The 23,370-nt window shown below is 43.8% G+C and overlaps 1 protein-coding gene across 1 annotated transcript in view; it reads left to right on the forward strand.

Moving 5' to 3' along the window:
• Positions 1–10,340: 10,340 nt before the first annotated feature.
• The window catches only part of iglon5 (IgLON family member 5), a 126,398-nt gene continuing 113,368 nt past the window's right edge, over positions 10,341–23,370 (forward strand). Inside the window, exon 1 of the mRNA XM_080767102.1 lies at positions 10,341–10,893. Coding sequence (XP_080623228.1) covers positions 10,833–10,893 — 61 coding nt within the window. The 5' untranslated portion in view covers positions 10,341–10,832. The remainder of the gene's footprint in view (positions 10,894–23,370) is intronic.

Raw genomic sequence — 23,370 nt, forward strand, 5'->3', positions numbered from 1 at the left:
AGTGAGTTTTTTGCACAAGGGATGGGGATGTTTTCTGGAGCAACCAAGAGATGTAATGCTTACTCTGTGGCGGAGGTAAATGGACAGAGCTCAGCGAAGCCTTATAACCTGGGGGGGACAAGGGAGGATTAACAGCCTATAGGGGACTTGCCCAATAAAGACAGAAGAATGAGAGGACAGGCAGTAAAAGTACTACTGTATCCCAGATAAGGGTTAGAGATAATGACGTGATCATGTTGATATTTTCGTCATTATATTTCAATCCCTGTGTCATATAGACTCACATCTAGGCAGTGTGCGTACTGCTGCGGTGACAAAATTTGATTTAGAGATCAATGGAAAATGGCAGTTGCATTTCAAACGATAAAGCACTCAGAGAGTGTAAGAGAGAGAGAGAGATAATGGGAGTATAGGGTGGGTCAGGGAGGGACTGGGAGAGATGGAGGAATGGAGGGAAGGAGAGAGGGAGTGAGAAAAAGAGATAGGGAGGGAGGAGAGGCTGGTGAAGGAGAGAGAGGGAGAGCGAAAGACGGCAGACATGATTAAATTCCATCATCTATTACAGCTCGTGGCTTTGATCCGTCTTCAAGGCCACACTATCATGGCTTGCTACGGTTCCATTCAGCTCTTTAAAAGGTGACTCTCTCTCCACTGTGTTTCATCATTCATTTAACATCCATAATTCACCACTCCGCCTATGGGGAAATGGGCGCACACTTATGACCACGCATGCACACGCGGGGACGCGCAGACACATATAGCTGTAACACACGATTCATAGGTTAAAGTAATTAGCACCAAACCTTGACCAAGATGGAGTACACATGCATATAAGATTCTCATTTTGAGCCCAAAGGGAAGCACCTTGTCAGTTTTCTCCCCTCTGTCTCTTTACTCTCTATCCCAGAGCAGGTCCTCCTGGCTGTCTTGTTTCCAGATTAAGACGTGGTTTTTCAATTTCATGGTAGTTTACAAGCGTAGCATGTTTGCGCCGGTAATCAGTGGCAAAGAAACAATTGTACGTTCGTTCATAAGTGGATGTAACAATATCAAATTGTGAGGCGGCTAACAGCAGGCACAGTATCAAGGGTGGAAATGAGGCAGATTAATAGGCTACGGTGAATAAATCAATTTGGAGGAATTGTAAATATAGAGCCTCTTACTCCGTAGTATAGGCCTATTGGCCATTCACCTCACAAGCATGGAATTGTGGAGGAGGTAAAACCAATTAAACTGTAACAGGTGGATACTGGCTGTCACTCAAACCCAATCCTCTACTTGTGATCTCCTTCGCTGCTCTCTTCCCCCTGTTGATCCATTTTCTATCTCCCCACACACATACTGTATACCGCTGTGATTTTTTCTTGTTTCTTGTCCAACTATCAATCCCCATTCGTAAGCTCCTCTATCCAATTCTCCTCACCTTCCATCAGTGATGCTCGGTCCAAGAGAGCCCACATCACATTTTACTTTCCAACCATTTCTCCTTCTTTCATATCTTTCTCTACCCCTTCCGTCCAGCCCTGCTCTCTCTCTCCATTGCACCTCTCCGGATGACAGAATCCACAGGACAATCCCGTCAAGACCTTGGGGCTCTCAATCACTCGCTCTCCATCCCTCTCTCATCCCCTCCTCCTTTTCTCGGTGGGGTTCTCAGAGGGACAGTGATTACAAGCAAGTGTCTGCAGCCCCTGCCATGCCAATTAATGTAGAGGGGGTTTAAAGATGGAGCAAGGGGAGAGAGCTCCGGTGCCCACATCTCCATGCATTACCATACTAAACAGGCTGGCGGGGTGTCTCTTCCCAACTGGTAGCTCTACAACAGACACTTCAGGGACAAGCTCCCCCGGCCAGCACTCTAAGCCTGGCTATGTTTGCACAACTCCCCCTGTTCTCCAAATACTACCTGGGCCTGTGATTGTCCTGGCAGTCAGCGTACCGGCGGTTGACATTATACTAAGGGGTCTCCTTTATAGACCGTTAATTGAGTGTGAAATTACTGTCATTTTAGTTTTGGGCACTTAAAGGTCTCACTGTCAGTTCATGAGCACAAAGACCCAGGCAACCACTGTATATGTCAATTATGTGCATATGGGGCATGTACATACACATACAGTGCAATGTCCACCTATACTGACACACATGCATTGCACACTGTCGGATGGAAATCTTATGTCCAAAACTGTAAATGTACAGGAAATGGAAAATATAACCTGTGTTCCAATAGTCTTGCGAGCCATTGTTGCCTCACAGAATTTCCAAATGCTTCCATCATACATTCTAGACTAGAGCATGCCTCCATCTCTCTTTAAAATAGAGATGGATAGTGGGATAGAACAGCTCCGACCGAGCACAGTGGTTAAATTAAGCTAATGGCTAGTGGTTAAGTTAAGCTAAATTGCTTATTTTGATCGCTCATCTTTTTCTTTTTGTTTGTGTATACAGTACACAGTCTTTCATAATGTCAGAAAACTCTCCACAGAGTTTTGTCCCAAATGTGCTGCCGTAAAAGGCGAACTGCCGATAACCACATTGCGCATGCTCGTAGCTACGGTAACAGTGCGCTAGAGATGTTTGTTTTTTGTTTATTTTCTCGCCTCTACCACTGGTTCTTGGATATAATAACATCAGATTACAGTAAGAAAGAAGAGGTCCAGAATTCTCCTTTAACCATTTTCTGTGGCGTCTCTATTTTGAGGAATCTTTCTAAATCTTTCAAAAATAGCGGTAGCTAAAATATCAGATCTATTAGCTCATTATGTGTTGTAATGTGACGTCTTGTGAGCTTGCCGATTTTGACTACTTTTGCACAACACTGTAATATAAGTATAAGGGAGGAGGGCACACAATGAAATAGGGAGATACCACTGCCAGTGGAACTCCATGGTTATATTATATATATTGATAGATATTGAACAAGTTCTACAGTCTACAGTATCTTACAAATATCTGGAGGTGATGGTAGACGCCACCTTATCATGGTCCTCTCATATTGACTATATTTATAAGAGGATACAGCAGCGTACTGTATGTACTCCTCAGTGGCGTAATTTGCATAGGGTTGGTGGGTTTTGTCAACGCACAGCCCCCCACTAGAGAGCCCCCGACGGCCGGCCATCGTTCGTGCTTCCGTCAGTGCTGGGAGAAGGAAGCGACGGCCGGCCGTCGGGAGCCCCCTCAAACTCAAAAAGACTTTGGGCAAAACTTCATATTTACCCTCTCTGTAACCAACAAAAGTACAGGGCCCCTTTCATTCTAAGAACCCATGGCTGATAAAGCCTAATTACGCCACTGGTACTGGTAGCAGTCAGATCGTCTCTTTTTTTATACTGTCTGTTGTTCAAACTGTGATGTTGTAGGCTACTGTAACATGGCCTGGTTTAACAGCCTCTATGGTATATAAAAACAAACTTTATAGCCAAATTAAGATCTGCGCTAAAATTGTTGGTGAGCCTGTTGAAGTCGTGAGTCGTTTAGAGAGGCCCAGACCAAGAGCATGCTTAGACTGGCGAAGAGTATCTCTTCTGATCCCTTACATGTTTTAAATTATGAATATCAACTGCCCTCTATGAGGTGGTTTAGAGTCCCTAAATTTAAGAAAAACAGTACTGTCCTGCTTTTAAAACAAAATCTTTAAACCAGAGGATAATTATGCTCATGTTCTTGTCTGTTATTGTGATTTTCGTCCTTTAATGTCTATCGTTTTGCAATGTATTGTGTCTATGTTTTGTCTGTAACGGTGACGTCATGGACGCAAAACAAATTTCAGTGCAAGCTGACAATAAAGTTGTATCGTATACAGTACAAGGCTTCTGCCCGACATTGATGATAAGTGTCAGTCTGTTACTGAATATGGTCACACTCCATTATTTAATTCCAATTCGAACCATTACATCATGTCTAATTCTCTCATGGCTGTGGATCTCAACTCTCATCTTGTCCATTCATCCAGAACTGTCTGTCCCCCACTATTTGAAAAGACCTGCTGCATTCTGCCACAGAATGACATACAAATAAAGCTCTGAGTGTGTAGAAGGCAACTGTTTTGTTATCCAAGGACATGATGTCAAAATGGTAATGCTTATACCACACTGGATCTGCTATAATTTAGAGATATTGAATGAAGGACTTTGGATAGTCGTTCCTTTTCCCCTAGAAAATGTCTATATAGCATTTTTAGAAATAGGCTCGTCATATTCAGTACTATGCTGACATACACAAATAGACTGACAGATATATTGCCTCAAATAATGATCTGTGATTGTTGGAAAGGAGAGATTACACAGTGTCCCTCAAGACTCAGGAATAGAGAACTATGCTCAGTGTGCTTGTGTATCACTGCAGTATAGCAGTACTTTGTGGCACAAAGGCCTCATACTAAAGCTCACAAAGGTGCTCCCTGCTTGGGCAACAGCAATCATCCAAACTCTGCTGACCAACTGGAGGTTCAGAGTCCACCTTGGACAGAACACAAGTGCATGGAGAACACAGCGAAATGGACTCCCGCAAGGCTCAGTTCTAGCTCCAACCCTGTTCAACATCTACACAAATGACCTACCAACCACCAAATCCCGCAAATTCATCTATGCTGACGACATCTGTCTGGCATTTCACGCACCAGACTTCGACCCACTGGAACAAGTGCTCACCGAAGACCTCTCCAAACTGGACCAGTTCTGCAAAACATGGCGCCAGCACTGGCCCTGTTATACTCTGGAGCAGAATATTGTGCCCCTGTCTGGTCTAGGTCATCACACACACACAACAAGTGGACACCCAGCTCAATACCACCATGAGAACCATAACCGGGACTATTCGCTCCACACCACTCCCCTGGTTCCCAGTATTATCAAACATAGCACCCCCACACGGCGAGCAGCAGTCTCTCAAAGGATGCTTCAAAAGGTCAAAGACTCTCCCCATCTACCAATCTATGCAGACATTTTCAACCCACCCACTGCTCGACTCCCATCGAGACGACCAATTTGGAGGAACCCCCCATCAGCTGACTTCACCATCAAATCAGCTTTGAAAAGGGAATGGGAGTCCAATGAGGTCCCAAACAAACACCTGGTGTCAGACCCCAACCAACAGGTCCCTGGTACCACCCTCCCAAGGAGACAGTGGTCTACGCTCAATAGATTCAGGACTGGACATGGCCCCTGCTTGGCCAGCCTCCACAAATGGGGCAGTAGCCCAAGCCCACTGTGTGCGTGTGGTGAGGAGCAAACTATGGAGCACATCATAGAAGTTTGTCTTCTCCAAAGACTGGAAGGAGGAATAATTACCCTCCACACAGCAGACCAGGAGGCAACCGTTTGGCTTAAGGACTTTGCATTCGCTAAATAAAGTGACTCAATCACTCTGTGGCAATACAATAATGTGCATGAGCGTGTGCGTGTGCGTGTGCGTGTGCGTGTGCGTGCGTGTGTGTGTGTGTGCGCGTGCGTGCATGCTGGGTGTTCTATAAAAAACAAGCAAAATGTAACAACACTGAAAGAGCCCCTAAGTATTTAAAACTTTGCAAGATTCTTTGAAATATTCCTCTGCTCTGAGAATTCCCAAAAGCTCATTTCCACTGGAAGGATGGCACATGAACGGGGCATTGGGCCGAATGAGGGTAATTGGCTCTGTCAAATGGAGTCGAAATGCTAATTTGTGTCAACATTTTCTCCGGTGTTTCTTTTTATCAAATAACACAGAATAATTGTATGCAAACAAATGGCAACTTGTGACAGTTTTATAAATTATTTCTGTAGATGCAGGGACACCCAACTGAATTAGTGATTGCAATCATGAATTACATGAATAAAGCTTTGTTGCAGGATACAGTATCTGTTGTTTAGATCAAATTTGGCATGCTAAAGCAATGATTCTACAGTATGTTAATGAGGTGGCTGTACTGTTGCGTCCTGCGGCGTTTCAATGCAATTATGTCTAGAAGTGTGAGGACACACTGATTAGTGGGAATAGTCTACTTTGCTGTGCAAGGCTTAATTGTTTTGTACAAACAATAGAGTGGAGTTAGGGCCACATAAGTCATGTTATTGTAGTGTTCCCCCTAAGGCCAAAATTATATGCCTATCTTTGATTTTACATGGCTTGCTGTTGTCTGTTACATGACATGTTACTTTGATAATTATGATTCCCCCGCCCATATTATCGCTTTGTTTGTCTTGTCTATTTATCCACCTACCTACGTACGTATACCTACCTACCTATACCTACCTACCTACATCTAAACACATTAACACACAAACCAATCTACCTACTTGCTACTTATCTGCCAAAATTAGAGATTAAAACTAAAACGCAGTATATGTGTGTCTGAAATGCCAGTGAAAATACATAAAGGAATTGGCGACACTCAGCCAAGGTGAGTGACAAGCTGCGATGCTGGTGCTAGTGTGCAAATTGTGTGTGTGGAAAATGGCTTGTGAGGATGCAGAGGACGTAACTGAAGACCCTTGACGGCATAATTGAAGACCATGGAGATGCTGTAAATGGCCCCCGATGATGTAATAGGAAACTGTTTGCATGGAATCACTTTGAAAGAGCAACCACCAACTTTCCTTCCCTGACATATGAGTCTGCTACATCCACAAATACAAATAGCTCAAAAAGGCTCTATTAGCACCACTTTGGAAGAGCATCAAGAGCTAAATTGTTAAATAAAAGGTTAATGAGCCAGTTGTTAACATCATCAACATTATTAGCACAGGATCAACTCTGCTGTGATGTTTTATACTAGCTAATAAATATAGATTACAAATAAATCAGCCACAAACTAATGGTGTGCTTTGAGTGGCTGATGCATAAATTAATTGAACTGACTTACCCACAGGTATTTGGGCAGTTGATCCAGGTTGTTAAGGTCATAACAGGTGTGTGACCAAGCTGGTCACAACCCAGGGCACGACACAGGCAGTTGTTCTCAAGTAGGCTGTTTATTCCTCTTAAGCCAGGGAATCGGTCATCAAACAAACTAACTCAGTCATCAATAGAAGCCAAAACTAAAAGGTAACAAGTCACAGAGTGTCCTCAATGTGAATCCTAAACTCCTATAACATGAACTAAACAGTCACTGTGTGACATTAAACATCCAACTATCACAGGCAGAAATGTGGAGTTTTGTGTGGCTCTGTCTGTCTGGACCCAGCCTCTCACTGCAACAGAGAACACAAGCACATTAGCTTCCTTATATACACAGCAGCTGTCCTTCATTTAATTGACACAATCTGCTGCAGGTGCGGCTGTGAGCTGGCAAAGCCAGCCCTGTCACCCCACTCACAGACGCCTTGATCCCGCCCCCTGACACAAGGTGATGATGTCATAAAAAGCTACTTTTTTTGCCCCATTTATTAAATAAGTAAGTAAGTAAATAAGTAAGTAACCATTAACAGAAATTACAATTCTACAATAGACAAAGGTACAAAAGGTTTTGATTGCTTGTCTCACAAGCACACACACACACACACACACACACACGTGTGTGTGTGTGTGTGTGTGTGTGTGTGTGTGTGCGTGCGTGCGTGCGTGCGTGCGTGCGTGCGTGCGTGCGTGCGCGCGCGTGTGTGTGTCGGGGATCTTCTCCGTTTCTATAGATTTTCTCCTGCATTTGGGTTGTCGTCAGATTGACCTGACCTGACCTCAATAACCTTTGTGTGAGTATCCCTGCACTGAGTTCAATGTGACTCAGACAGACAGACACTGTACAATTAAACGAAAGCCCGATAGGGGAATCAGTACCAGAGCCACCACTCGAAGTGGAAGAGACTGCGAAGTGCCGCACCGGCAAACAACATTCAGCCAAAATGTCCTCTCAGTACAGGGTTGTGTGGCATGGGATGGCCTTCCTCTGCGTATAAGGGATTGTGCTACATTTCCCTCTTTTAAATACAATCTGAAAACATGGTTGCTTGAAAACCAAAGCTGCAACCATTTACGATTATTTTAGGTGTATTTCTTTTTTTATGCTGTGTTCCCTATGTAATGTTATGTAAATGTATTCCACTGTTTGACTGTCTGTTTTTCCGTTTTGTGTTTCCTGTGAGGACTGCGGATGAAAATGAGCAACTGTGCTATATCCGGTGTATTTACATCCATGTGACGTCCATTAATATGCATTGTCCTGTCCAAATAAACAAATAAAGTAAAAGTAAAGTAAATAAAGTATGTAGTAGGTTTAACACTATACAAGGAAAGCTAGCTTGCCTTAGAGAAGTAACCATTTTGGAACTGTGATGTACATTCGACCACAGTCTGGAAGAGGCATTCCTTAGAAAGGTGCTAAAGTACCAACACCTTAAAGATGCTGTTATACAGCTTGGTTATGGTTACAAATGTAAACTGCTTGTCTTCATAATATTTGGAAGCCTCGTTAATGTCCATATAAATTCGTTGTGAGAGGCATTGGCTAAATTCTCAAGTTTAACTATTCCAACTGACTATTCCTTGTTAAATGTGAATGCAAATAAAGATGTTAAATTGTGTGTGTGTGTGTGTGTGTGTGTGTGTGTGTGTGTGTGTGTGTGTGTGTGTGTTTATCTGCAAGCGTACAGAACATGTGTGTGGTTACTCTGAACTTCACTCGTGCTGTAGGCTGACATATGATGCAATAGGAGTGTAACGAGCTGCCAATGTTATTGAAATATGCATAAATTTGCTTACAAAAACATTCTGTGAGACTGACAACTTCCTGTCATACACAACTGCTGTTCAACACAGGGTTGATTAGTCATACACGCTGCACCTTCTGAGAAGACTCAGTATAGCCTATTGTTGGAAAACTCTGTCACATCACATGCACAGCTGTAATCCAGTAGAGGATTTATCCTCGCCCATAGCTTCGAAACAGCAATTTAAGGAATTGCATAAGCATATAGGCTCCTGTTGCTAAATGAATGCAGCACAGTTAGTAGCCTTTTATGGGACCAATCCAATGTATTAAAAATACTATTTCTTCATTGATTTTTGTCTTTCCTGCATGCAATTATGTCAGATGTGTGATCAGGTGTTGTGTTGTCTGCAGTTCCTGGGCATGCAGGCTATGGCTTGCTATTTTACACTGACAGTGTCACTGACAGCACAGTCACACACGGTAGGCAGATTAGGAGAAAATGCATCATGCAGCGACCAAAACAAACAAACAAACAAACAAACAAACAAGCCTGCATGAATGTGCTAAATCTATAGGGTTTTTATGTAAAATAGATGTTTATGTAAAGAATCTCGTCCCAGCCAGGTAAGGCCTATAACACTACACATACTTACATTTAAAGGACCATATGTCTCGTTGTTGTAATTCGTGGACAACATATATGTTGTTGTTTTGCACTTGCTTTTTGGATCCCTCCCTCTACAAGCCTTATGGATAAACTGAGGGTTTAAAATAGGCCTACTTGCATGCAGTAACTGCATGTATCATGATGGAATAGGACTTTTGGGGTTATTTTATTGACTGAATATATTATATATATATATATATATATATATAGGCTATATACAAATATACAATTATTATTATATTATTGAATGAATAAGCCAATTGTCCGATAAAGATCACACTCGTGTGAAGTGAGGGGTGCTCTTATTGTCATACATCATCATAGGCTACATCACATTCTGTGCTCAGCCAATCAAATCATCTCAAATTTGGTACACACAAACACACAAAGCTGGGCATATAGGAGGGGATAGCGCCTCAAAAGTGAAACGTTAATAAGAGTGATGCAGTCACACAGAGGCTCAAGCTCAGGGGGCCCAGCCCCTATATAGCTCAGGGGCCTCTGGGCCCCACTAGGCCGGTTGGGTAACTAATACTTCTCTGTCACACAGAACTTAGGTAGGCATTGCTGGCAATTTCTCTCCCATTTTTTTTGTGTTGGCAGTTGGGACGATTCTTATTTCTGTCTTTAAATCAGTCAGTTTCAGGCTTTCAGACTGTCAGTTCCTAAAATGCCCTATAAAGTCTCCACCTGCCCCTGCCCCACCACCACACTAAAACCACCTCCGACTCTGTCCTTGTATGCTTGCCAGTCCCCCTGTGGACTGTTCTCTGAGTACTGCAGCAACACAGAACTGGCTATAAATCACATTGCATTATCACAGCGCTGTACTCGCCTTGCGATTTGCCCGCCCACCGCGCGCCTCCGATTGGCCGTCCTTGCTCCTTGGTCCAGCCTCTCCGCGCAGCGCATCAGTACAGTTGTAAATCCCGCCTCCTTGCTTGGTACTGGTGATTGGAAGAAACGACGTCTCCTTGAACTGTCAATCATGCGCTTTCTTGTGCGACTCGCATCCAGTGGTACTGCCTGTGATGTAGTGAGTGCGGAGCGACGGGGACGCGTTGCCTGCATACCAACACAGAGAGATACAGGACTCTAATTAGGCTACGGTGGGACTTGTTTTCATTACTACATCCCGTAATCTGTCAAATACATGTACATATGCTGGACGGCATTTACCTTTTCGTTTCACGTGCGTTGTCGAAGATTTTTTCCCCTCAAGGCATTGCAAAGCTCAACCAACACATTGTCTGGGATATTTGACATATATTTTGCACCAAGATTGTAGGTGGCTGAGTGGTCCTGCTCCGTTTAGGAGAACATAAACAGCCCTCCGCCTTCCCAGACGGGGGTCATCAACGGGAAAAGTCAAGTGGATAGACTGATGTTTTCGTCCAATCACATGTAGAAACGGCGGACTATTTGTTGACATTGTAGTGAAACATTTCTTGGGCCATTTTTTATAGTGCTCCGTAAAGGCTCCACATAAGAGGAATAGAACGGTATTTTTACGAAAGCCACCGAAAGATCTATCACAACTACACCATGGGCTTCCCCGTCTTGCGGAACGTGTTTGCTGCTTTGGTCCTGGTCTTGTTGTCGAAAGGTAAGTTTCTTGCAGACTACTTTGATTTGGTTATTTTTCTGTGCGAAAGCAGGTTTCTTTCTCTAAAACGGTGGTGGTAGTGGAGGTGAATACTAATGTGCCGCGGAATTCGTGATGGGGGTCTACCTGCCTAGATAGATGAATCATGACGCGTGTCTGCCGTGCTGCTACGCCAGGTTTCCATTTGCTGAATAGTGAAAGGGAATAAGTGTGTGTGTGTGTGTGTGTGTGTGTGTGTGTGTGTGTGTGTGTGTGTGTGTGTGGTGGGGGGGTGGGTTGGGGGGGGCTGCCTGGTAGTGCGTGCGTAAGTGTAGCACAACCACAAGGTTCATGTCCAAGCCAACCTTGCGCTCCTCCAGCGTATATAGTCTACGACGAGAGATGCATGTTAACATGTTTACCTCAAAGATCAGTGATTGCTGATCCAGCCATATCTCTTCTTCGCTGACTGAACATGCAGTCCAGTCCGTCAGATGCGCATTCCATTACGTGACATGAATGGCCTGGTGTCGCTCTGACGCACCACTAGGGCACTGGAATAGGCCTGCCCTGTACAGTTGACAAAGGTAGCCAATGCAGAGGAGGGAGACCCAAAGACACAGTCTGAGTGTTTTGCTCTTTCTCGAAGACCAAGGTCGAGAGAGAGAGAGAGAGAGAGAGAGGCAGAGAATTAAGTGAAAGGTGGGAGAGAAAGAGAAGAGCATGATCATGAAGATAAAGGATTTGGGTGTTCCAATTAAGTCTAAGAAAAAAAAATGTAGGCTATATATTTACTCTGTATCCTGCTGTGTGGTATAAAACCTCCCCACTGCTGAGATAATTCCACCCCTGAATGATTCAGATGGTATTTTAAGGAGCATCATTATTAGGAACACGAACACAGTGGGTTGCAATGAAATTCATGATGAAAAATGCAGGACATGGGAATAATAAAAAAATAATGCTATTGATTTCTTAATAACAGTAGCGCCTATAATGTTAGATGCTCCATATTATGCCATCTGATTCTCTCCACACATGCTCATGCACAGTATATATTCTCTGCTCGTGCACTTCAATTACCCCCTGTCCAGCACGCACACACGCAGCACGCACGCACACGCACACACACACACACACACACACACACACACACACACACACACACACACACACACACACACACACACAAGCACACCTGCCTCAATTAGTCTTCCCTTCGCCACGTGGGAAATCAGTATATAAATAAATTACTCTGGCCCTTAATAACAATAATTGATGTGTCAGTGCAATAAGATTTGAGGTTAACAGCCCACAGATGCCGACAGGCTGCAGCCTCTTGCTCCTCTGTTCCTTGTGGGCAGGAGGAGAGCCTGGCTGGCTGCATGGTTGGGTTACCACAGCACAGCACGCTCCCTTCACCACACCATGCAGGCAAAGAGCAGACGGCCATCCCCGCAGGACACGAACACACCACAGAGCAGCCTCAGCACCACAGAACGCAGAAGCCAAATACAAGTCCATAATAATAGTCATCGCTGTCACCAGATTCATGTTTGATAAGATTGCTTAACTTTTGCTTTGAGGTGGTCTTTTATGTTGATATAGGTTGTGTATACATAAGCTTTGTCTTGAAGTGGGATGCTACCTGCTCTTCAGTTACTATTATGTTCACAGAGCACATTTCTGTTGCAGAACACACAAATTGACCAAATTGTGAACCCATTCACTTCATACGTGGGGTTGGAAACTCCCACGGAATGGGATTTTAATATGGTCCATGGCCCCGAAAAGTCCTGGTCATCCTCCTTTTACATGGTGCTAAAGTGAAATGCCAGCCTGCCGCTAGAGTGCTTTTAAAAAAATATATTTTGTGGCTTTTTCTGCCTTTATTGATAGGTTAATTGAAAGTAGACTGACAGGAAATGAGGGGAGAGATGTGGGGAAGACACACAGCAAAGGCCGTCGGGATCGGGAGTCGAACCCATGGCATGCCGTCAGGCTGGCTTGGCAGCCTAGGTGACCAGACGGTTGAGCTAACCGTCCGGGCCCTTAGAGTGCATTTTGATGTGTAAACTCCTCATTATATTAATTTATTAATTTATTTTTATCATTACATTTAGGCCTACTATTTCACATCTGCTCTAAATTCAAATGAGTCAACCCGGTAATCTCGTTAACATGTAGGATGGTGGATATATCTGACACACCATGGGAATACGCCACGTGCATGTCTTTCCTAAAACAGTGGAAGTAGCCAACATGGCAATCTGCACACTCTAGGATGGGGTTATTATTATTGCAGTAATAACAATAAAAACATGACAAGAACTCTGTATAATTGTCAAAGGGACACTCGTGCTTTTGATGTGCATTTCAGTTAAATACGAGAGCGATCAGTACAGGGACTGAAGGTTGGAGTACATCCAGCATCCAGCTTGGCTAGGCGTTCCAACAAACGCAATGGCCGTGTTTGCGGGGGGGAAGCTGGGAGGGGACTACATGGGGAGGACATACTTTGACGCTGAACTAGTGACTGCAGTAGGTTTGTCAGCAGGGCTGTAGATCTATGAGGAAAAGGGTGTTCCTCTATACGCGTTGTCTTAACCCATTCTGACCCGAGATCAGATTCATACGAGGTTTCCCCTGGACACACACTGGTCTGATTAACCCATTCTGACCTGAGATCAGATTTAAAAAAAAATCATCTGTTCTTCGATTTTTCAAAAATAGCAGACCTACAAGCTCGCTATGAGCTTGTAGATCTGCTATTTTTCAATAGCTAAAGCATAACATGATGCTAACACCAAAATGAGTTCCCGTTCAGAATGGGTTAAAAGATAAAAGACACACCAGGCGATTCCTTTCCATCTGTAGCTGCTAGCAGTCACATCTGCTATTTGCTACACATTTTCACCAACAATTTAGAGTGCAAACCGGTAGGGGTCAGCACTGACAAGATTACACAAGTAGGCCTATGTATCTATCTAACTTCTAACAATATAATTAAGCAAATATCTGTCTGTGTGTGTGTGTGTTTCTCTGTATGTCCTAGCCCCCCTGCTCCCCCTCACTTGTACAGTTCATCTGCATTTTGCACAGAGACATCGACCATCATGTTATGCAGGGAACCACGAAGCCCTTTTTCCAAATTAACAAACTAAACGCTGTTTATTTGCGTTTATTAGCATTTTCCCACAGTTACACCCTCACTGCGCATGCGTGGTTGCTTTACTGCGCATGTGTGGTTGCTTTACTGCGCATGCGTGGTTGCTTTACTGCGCATGCGTGGTTGCTTTACTGCGCATGCGTGGTTGCTTTACTGCGCATGCGTGGTTGCGTTCATTCGTTCACACCATCATTTGTTGCCTATCAAATTTAGCCACGGGCCGCTGGACACTCCAAGCCCCATAACAACAACACTGCCTCACATGAACTCACAGTGACCCAGCCGTATGTTTTTGGATGCCAAAATCTCTACACTCCAAGCCTCATAACAACACTGATTGCACTCTCAGCCATTGTTTTTGGATGGCTCTATTTCACCTCTATAAAAATCATGGACTCTCCTGTACTGACTGTAAGGACTTGTGTGGAGAAATCAGGGAATTGGCAAGACTAAAAGTGGTAGAAAAGACGGAAAATTGGAAAAACATAAACAGTGATTGTTATCATAGTGTTTAGAAACAATTATTTATGATAAGCTATAATCCATATTAATAGAGATAATTCCCTATTCTGTCTGTTTTGGCCTTCTTCTGTATTAGTATTTCCAGTTTCCTACAATTCCCAAATATTTCACAGGCAAGCATCAGTGGTAACTAATACAATACCGATTCACATAATTATTCATACACATTAATATCATAATATCATGGCCACTGAAGAGTGCAATGGCTAAAAAACAGGAAGAAACTGTTTTAGTTTTCATTTACTCCAGTGACATCACTGGAGTAAAATGAAAAAATCCCTATTTTATACTTTGCTATTCAAAAATCTACAAGCTCACAACTAGTTGCATCACAACTTGTTGCAAGCTTGTAGATCTGCTATTTTTGAAAGAAAAATCTTGAGAAATTGTGGAAATTCATGAGAAAGAACAAGAAAAACTACGCCTAAAATGACCAAAATAGGAATTCCATGGTTAATGTGGTTTAGAATAGATGATCTGAATGTGGCTTCCTTGCAGAAAGCCAAATGTATGGTTGACCACTTCCTGTGTTGCCTGAATTACTATTGCTGGATCCGTAGTTAAGGCAAATCCCCCTCAGTAATGTTGTGGTTTTGATTCCATTTGTCTAGTTTGATTAGATTTCCCTTCGCTTTTGATAACAGTAATCACTCTTGATCAGAGCCTGATCCTTGGTCCATGCATGGTCCCCCTGGGCCTAAGACTACTCTCAGCCCCCCCCCCCCCCCCCATCCAATAACAACAGATGCCGTAGCCACAGCCAGAACCAATGTACATTCCACACAACTGCCTGTCCGCATTTATTCAGAATTTAGGAATAAATTAGATAAATGTATTCCCATTACAATTTAGGAAACCTAAATTCAAGCAATATTATTCATTTATTCATATATAGTTAATGGTTAGTGTACATAGCACAGCTTACAGGATATACAGAACACCAGTCATTTGTAAAACAATATACATGTTCCACACTCATTGAAAATCTAAATCACATGAATTAAATCATCTTACTCTTGGCAGCTCAACTCAGTGCTTTGTGATTCATAGTATAGAACCTTTCTCAGTTAGTGCACTGCAAATGCTTGGTGATCAGTGTGTGACATAACAGCAATGTTTCTGAGCAGAAAGGATGCTTCCATACTTCTCTTCCCCTTCAATGAGCCTTCAGGGGCCCCTTATTGGTTTGAGAATCAGGTTACCTACTTTGCCTGTTCATAAAATCTACCTCTGTGTGTGGGGTCTTTTTGGTTCAGCTTCTGAAATTCAGAGTCTCGCCCGCTCTGAACCAGTGGCTCTCAGTTGGCCCAGTTTTCTGCCTCCCTTGACCTGGGTCTGGCCTGACAGGCTTGTTCAGGGATCCAGCTCCGCTCCTATAGTCTTGGCATCAAAAAGTGTGTGAGACAAAATACTACGTTTACAACATTGCAACAATGGCATGCCTCTCTGGTTGATAAAAACATGCCATTGAACTGCATTCCTCAAAAGGGATTCTACTGACTTAATATGGAAATGCACATACCATGACCTCGCTAAACCTTCACTGTGAATCTCTAGAGCTACAATGAGAGGAGGTTGGATGGCCTGGTGCCCATTCTCTCCAGAAGAAAGAAATATACTGTATACCTATTTCTGGCAGACAAGTGTTTCTCCAGTTATTCACAACCTGTTTCATCCACATTGAAGGCGGCACGCTGTGAGGCTTAGCTACCCAATTATTTTCCCAATGAAGCCTAATTAAGGCTGCAGACATAACCATACACCCCCACACCAAATACAACAATTTACACTAGTCCACACAAAGGATCTCTGTTATAACAGAAACCTGCTAAATCTGATTGTGGGTTTAATTATGCCATCGTTGATTTCGCAAGTGAAAATAATGACAGTATAGCTAAAGTGTATCATGCTCTCTGACAGTGCTAACTGGAAACAGCTAGAATTTGTTTCTCAAGATTACATTGTCATAGCATATTTACTCTGACTTGGGTTCCTCACATGAATCCTAGCTGGGGACAGAGTAGCATTCTGATACGTCGCTTCTGCACGTGGTTAGGTTGATTGGGGGTGCCAGTGTTTAGGCAAACATTATTTAAAAAAATCACACACGTGTGAACTGAGTGGTGCAACTCCCCCCCCCCCCCCCACCTCTCTCTCTCTCTCTCTCTCTCTCTCTCTCTCTCTCTCTCTCTCACATTAGTAGGCAACAGTGCAGCACTATCCCTCTCTCTGTTTCTGGCACAACAGCGCCCCTACTGGTACTCATAGTCATATACTGGTGCTCATTGACCAACTCATAGGTGGGTGAACACAGACACACAGACATTGCTGTTCCTTGGAGTGGTTGCACCACTAAAAAAATCAGATTCTACAAGCTTACAATAACGTTGCTACGCAAAGCATTTCACTTTTGGCGAAGTTTAGTGTAGAGTGAAAACCTACAGAGCTCAGGAGGACTCAGTTCAGTTCAACTATATACTGCAGTTTAAAACTCTGTGGTTAAAGTGTTAAAAGCTGATACAGATGGGTTGAAGCCGAGGCATCCCTTACTGTATCATTGCCACCTTTCGTCTTGACAACAAAACCAGTGTACATATTATTTTACAAATGTAACTCACATACACTACACAGTAATCTCCTAATTGTTCATTTAACTCTGAAGAGTATGCAAATATAACCAGATGAATATACACTTTCTAAGTTAGAAATGTGTAAAATAAATGAACACAGGATTTTACTGTATACGGTTGATCATACTGAACACTATCACCATCACAGTATATCAATTTGTAACATTTTACTGTATACTGTATGCATCACTGATTCCATATTTGGTCCAAAGAACCCAACAGATGGGTCTGCTCACCAATGTGTATCACTACCTGACTACTGCGCCGGAGGTGCTGGAAACAGGAAATGTGCAGGGCATGAATGCAGGTGAGAACAGGCAAATTTGTTGCCAACTCTAACTCTTTTCCCGATAACATATGGGGGCCAAGTGGGGTCAATGCACATGGCACATGTTATAGCGCTGGCCCCCGTTAGTGGCTTGCATAGCGCTCAGTTGGATCAGCGGCTTTGGCTTGAAGATGGAGAGTGGGGAGATGTCGCAGTGTGCCAGCATCAACAGATGCCTCACGCTCCTAATCTGGAGGGTCCTCTGCCTTCTCTCCCCACATCCCCCCCCCCCCAACCCCCTTGAAACCAACCGTTTCTGTGTGCCGTTGTACCCGATGCTTGGCTTGCATATGCTTCTCCTTTTTTGGCAAAATAATTATTTAATTTTGTCCTTTTGGAAGGTTCTCTTAATCTGCCAGTGCTGGAGTATTATGGCCTGCATTTGGTCTCTTAGCAGTCGCAAGTGTGTCCTTGGATGTGGATGCTTTTTGATCCCCCCCCCCCGGTAGGTTCCTTGGCTGTCCCAGTGCCCAAAAAACAAGACAGGATATTTTTGTGTTATCCTTTTAGCCCAAATGTATGACTGTACCTTGTGCTGTTTGCATTTCTGTCTAAGGTATTCAATTAATCAATCAATCAATCAATCAAATAATGGCATGGCTTCTCTGTGTAATCTGTAGCTAGTACGTATAGCAAGGCGTTTGTGAACGGCGAACCAATGTTGTGCTAATGTGCCAGCATCAGCTCAGCAGTGTGAGATGAGCTGTGATTGGCCGACGGCATCAGCTGAGTGAGTATTCATGCATCTTTCGTTTGAACAAAGCCCGCCCCACATATATCACCAATTTAATGATGAGCTAAGATGCTTACCTGAGTGCTGAGCTTAGAGTGCTAATGTTGCTGAGTTGTGTAGTTAGTATACTACACTGTAGTATAGTACTTTACAATGTTCTACTGTAGGGGCTGTGATTGATCAAGCAGCATCAGCTGGGCTGTGTGCTGCCACACACTGGGCCTACAATACATACATGGAAGAACTATTGTTTTGCTTCATGAGATAAACGATTCGGTTCACTGTGGCTTGCCAATTCGGAGGGTGTGCACGTCGTCGCACACAGTTATCGCCTGCTCGCCACAGCTATACTAGCTCGCCTATAGAGGCTCGCTCAGGGGCGGCTTGTGAGCCTCAAGCCCTGCTGTCGGCGCCCCTGCCTCGTTGAGATAACAAAAACAAGCACTCCTCCCCACTAACCATAGTGGGAAAAGCAATAGCACAGGGGTCATATTATGCACATACAGGGGACATATGCAACTCAATCTTGATGGTTGGCTCCTTAGGTGCCACGCCGTAAAAAAAATACTGCAACTTGCCAGTGTTGATAATGTGACATTCAGCTTGGATTTATACTTGGTCGTGAGATTTAAAATGATTAATTAATGGTCATTGAATGGTCCCTTACCTGGTGGCCTTTTACATCAGATGTAAGTATATTGTGGGATGCCTAGCAAGCACGGACACAATATGCCTTCAGTTTTTGGGATCCACTTCAGGGATACTACTAACAAACACTCCATCATGGTGCTTCAACTGTAAAGAATAACTTAATACAAAAACCGGCTGAGCATCTGCTCTCTTCGGGTTCACAGTAGATTACTAAATAAAATAAAAGGTTCAGAATGGTTTGATTGAGTGTATTTGTACCAATATGTTTCAGAGGTGTACCACCTTCGGGGGGACCTGACAGGTATGAACAAAAGAATATTTGCCAAATGTGCTATACTAGATATATTATTATTATTACCCATCTGCTGCATGGCTTGCTTGGCTTTTTAACCAATCCCCAATTACTGCAGAGGCAGAGATAAATAACAGTCGAGCTGGTGCCCCATGACCTACTAGTGGGATGCCGACCTCTGCACTGCAGTGTTAGCAGCTATCAGACGCAAGGAATGACTGTGAGGTCACTGGTTCAAATCCCCTATGGGCAGCTGGCCACAGGAGCACTGCAGATTGTAGGTGGCGCAACGCCACCTCTGTGCCCTTGAGATTTCTCCTGTCGGTTTTGATAAACACCTCACAGGGCCTTACATATTGGTTCGGGGCTTGGCAATTACACATTGTGTCAGTGCCATAAATAATGATTATGGCAAGGCTTGTTTGCAATTATAATTACAGTTATAATATATGGAGTTCAGTGTAATGGAAAGGAACTGGGACCGTTTTCAGCCTGGGACCGGTAGTTTTACCACTGTGTTTAATCACTGTAATACTTGTCTTCCATATAGAATCCCCCGTTCTCCCCTTGCTCCAGTTGCAACGCAACCCCTGGGTTTCCATGGATATAAATATGTGCATGAGCTGAGGGTTCTCACTCTAATGAAAAAGAGCTATGTTTTATTTAATGCAGGGGAACGAAGGATTCAAGAGGTAGCTGAGTGGATGTAGAAGGGGAGGCAAGTGGTGAGCACAGATGCACTGAGAGGGAGGGATGAAATGCATCATACACTTGCAAACAATCTCACAGACAGACAGACAGACAGACAGACAGACAGACAGACAGACAGACAGACAGACAGACAGACAGACAGACAGACAGACAGACAGACAGACAGACAGACAGACAGACACGTACATTCAAGAGAACTTGCATGGTGCACCGTGCAATAGACACTTTAATAGAACTATTCAATTTGAACAATTAGGGAAAATAATGGGTTAATGGGAAGACCACCAACATGTTTTTCAATTGCATCTATAATACAGGGATGAAGACATCCTACTGTAATACACACACATTTGGATGGCTCTTTTACTAGGGCCACCACACACCTACATGAATTTAAACATTTCCCCGGCTGAAGGTGTGAGCAGTAAATCAGTGGAGAACTACTGTATGTGAGACATGCAGGAACACCCGGCCTTGAGGGAGGCAACAGTGTATAAATACATGTGGGCATAAATACCTCTCATTGATCCCTTATCAGTATGGTTTGTACTTTTTGCAGGGAATATTTACCAAGTCTTCAGCTAAGCGTAAATCCCTTTATTTCAGCTTCCAAGGCTTTTTGGTCCATAGTGAGGATTGAGCTATCTGGAGAGGAAGGGGGAGAGTGAGAAAATAAAGGAGGGAGAGTAGAGAGCAAGAGGGAGACAACAAGCCCCCTCTATCCTTTCTCTCTAGTCTGTCTTTGTGCCAGAGAGTTAGCATCGTTGGAAACACAATTCAGATTAGCACAGGCGGCTTGTCCTGGGGGAGTCAGGAGGGACGAGGGTCCCGCTTCTCTCCCTGTCCTCATTACCAAAAGACAAGGAGCTTCCCGGCAAATCAATAGAAAAGGCTTAGGCACTAATGCTGGCCGGGCCTGGTGATGGGACTCGGCTTTGTGTGATTGTGCGTGTGTACTATGTACGTCTGCCTAGTTGTGCATGTGTGTGACTGTAAATGTGCGACTTACGTGCATGTAATTCTGTGTTTGTGTGTGCGTGCGTGTGTAGGCTACGTGATCCTACCATTGAGTGTGGGTACGTGGAAGGCTAATCATGTTCACAACAACAGAAAGCTAGAGAAAAACCTCATTTTCGTCTGACTGTTCAGTGGCCAAAATTGGACTACTGCAACACACCCTGCAGTGACATTTATCACTAGGATACACACCCCACATTACAGCATCGCTTTATTGATGCCATGGTAATGTCTGTATCTGTAAGTGTGAATACTGTTAGCTACTGTACATCTGTTGTGGGCAGTGTTGTTTTATGTTTTGCCTTTGTTCTGTCCATGCATACCTGTTGTTTTGGTTACACCGGCACAACTGCAAGGAAGGGGGGGTGGGGGGCAACAAATGCTAAATAATGGTTTCGTGTTGTGGATTTCTAGTCCCATCGCCTGGTCTGACATCTCCCCTGCGATGGAGGTGTTTCTGGGTCTGCGGAGGGGAAGAGAGGGCAATGGGGAAGAGAGGGAAATAAATAAACCTGAGGAAAACAGATCAATAAATATTTCAGCAGCTGCTCCCTTCGCAGACTTCTCCTCGAGCCAAGAGAGAGAGAGAGAGAGAGAGAGAGAGAGAGAGAGAGAGAGAGAGAGAGAGAGAGAGAGAGAGAGAGAGAGAGAGAGAGAGAGAGAGAGAGAGAGAGAGAGAGAGAGAGAGAGGGGATGGGGAGACAGATATAAAGGCATATTGGATGGATGAATGGAGGGGAGGGGGAGAGAACAGGGGTAATTTTGTTACAGACTTTCATGAACACAAAAAGAAAGAGAGAAAGGGAGACAGACAAACAGTAATTATGACAGAGAGAAAGAAAGAAAGAACAGAATTGGCTTCCTGACTTACTGTAAATAGACAGAAAGGCGGATGCGGAGAGAGAAAGCCAACAAGAGGAATATAGACAGAATGGGAGTATAGTTGTGTTCCAGACTTATAGATGGAGAAAGAGAAGGAAAGAGCGAGGGGTGGAAATGTGACAAGGGGTGTACTAACGAGCATCACATACCACCATTATCTCCTATGGGAACTCAAAGGCAAAATAAGGCCTCTGCTCTAGACTTGGCTAAAGCTACATAATGGTGATTGTGAGAATCTTTCCCTCTATCCCCGACTTTCACATAATTCTAATTCCTGTCAGGAGTTGACGACAGACCGTGTGGGTGTGTAGTTTGTGCAGCGAGCGGTTCTAAATGATAATGAGCCGGTCAGCGGCTGAGACGGGAAACGTGTTGCCGTGAATCAAGCGTGGACGGCGTCGGTGCGACTGCACTCCAATTATCAGTTGATGTTTCTCCCTCAGCCCACCACATCCACCCCCCCCCCCCCCCCGCCCGGCATGAAATTCTGATTAACACACAAGATGTACGTTACATAAAGTGTATATATCCCGCTATGTATTTTTAATTCAGAGCATGTAGGGGAGATGGGGGGGATTGGGGGGGATTGGGACATAGGGAATAATATGAAAGTGGACACGCCTGATAGATGGATGAGTTATGAAAAAATGGTTGGAGGTCTGCTGGGAGGGGGCGGGGAAGAGACAGATGGCAAGAGGAGGAGGAGGAAGGGAAGCGCTGGGCATGCATAGTCCTCCCACCAACGCTGATAGAGATGGATTGATTTTCCAGGCACATGATTAGGCAGAATACATATTTCTTTACAGTAAATGGAAAATTCAATAAATAAATAAATAAATAACGTTTCAGGGTCACTTCCTATGTGATACTGCAGCATTAAGGAGCTTTTGCTAATGTGATATTCTTATTGTTAGTGTATAGTGAGTCAATCCAGGAAGGTACAACACCTATAATAAGATGTGTGCCACCATGATAAGTGGATCAGAATTTGTTGAGACTCCACCGGTCACATAAACTGTTATATCTTGATATCCCTTCCCTACTACAGCATAATATGCAGGAAGCAAATGTTTCTATTTGGAAGGCAAAATAAATCTTGGTACAGTAGTCGTTGCCTGCTGCTAGCTAACCATTCAGCGTCTGTCCCTGCTCTACATTGCTGCGATGAAGAGATATATGCCACAATTTCCCTGTCATTTAAGTTTGCTACATGGCGTCTGTTCCAGCTGTGAAGGTGCCAGTGGGATTTTCATGTAATAAAGTGACCGTATTAGGGGCACATCCTGACAGTAAAGACCTGCATGTAAGGATGTTTAAGGATTCAACTGTGACAGCCCTTGTACATGGACTTAAATGAAATGTTTCATATTGCCAGGAAGGATTTGGATTCCTTTGTACGTTTCCATGCAGAGCGAGCTTAGCCATACCTTAGCTCTCGAGGAACAAGAACGCAGGAAAAATGCCATTGTGTGATATTGCGGTAATTGGATGTTAGGTGCGATTTTGCTAAATGATTGCGCTGCAATAGTCATTTAATTGGGTTTGGGAGAAGATTCTGCTGGG

Source organism: Protomyctophum bolini (genome assembly GCF_963924005.1).
Source record: "Protomyctophum bolini genome assembly, chromosome: 7".
NCBI classification, from domain to species: Eukaryota; Metazoa; Chordata; class Actinopteri; order Myctophiformes; family Myctophidae; genus Protomyctophum; species Protomyctophum bolini.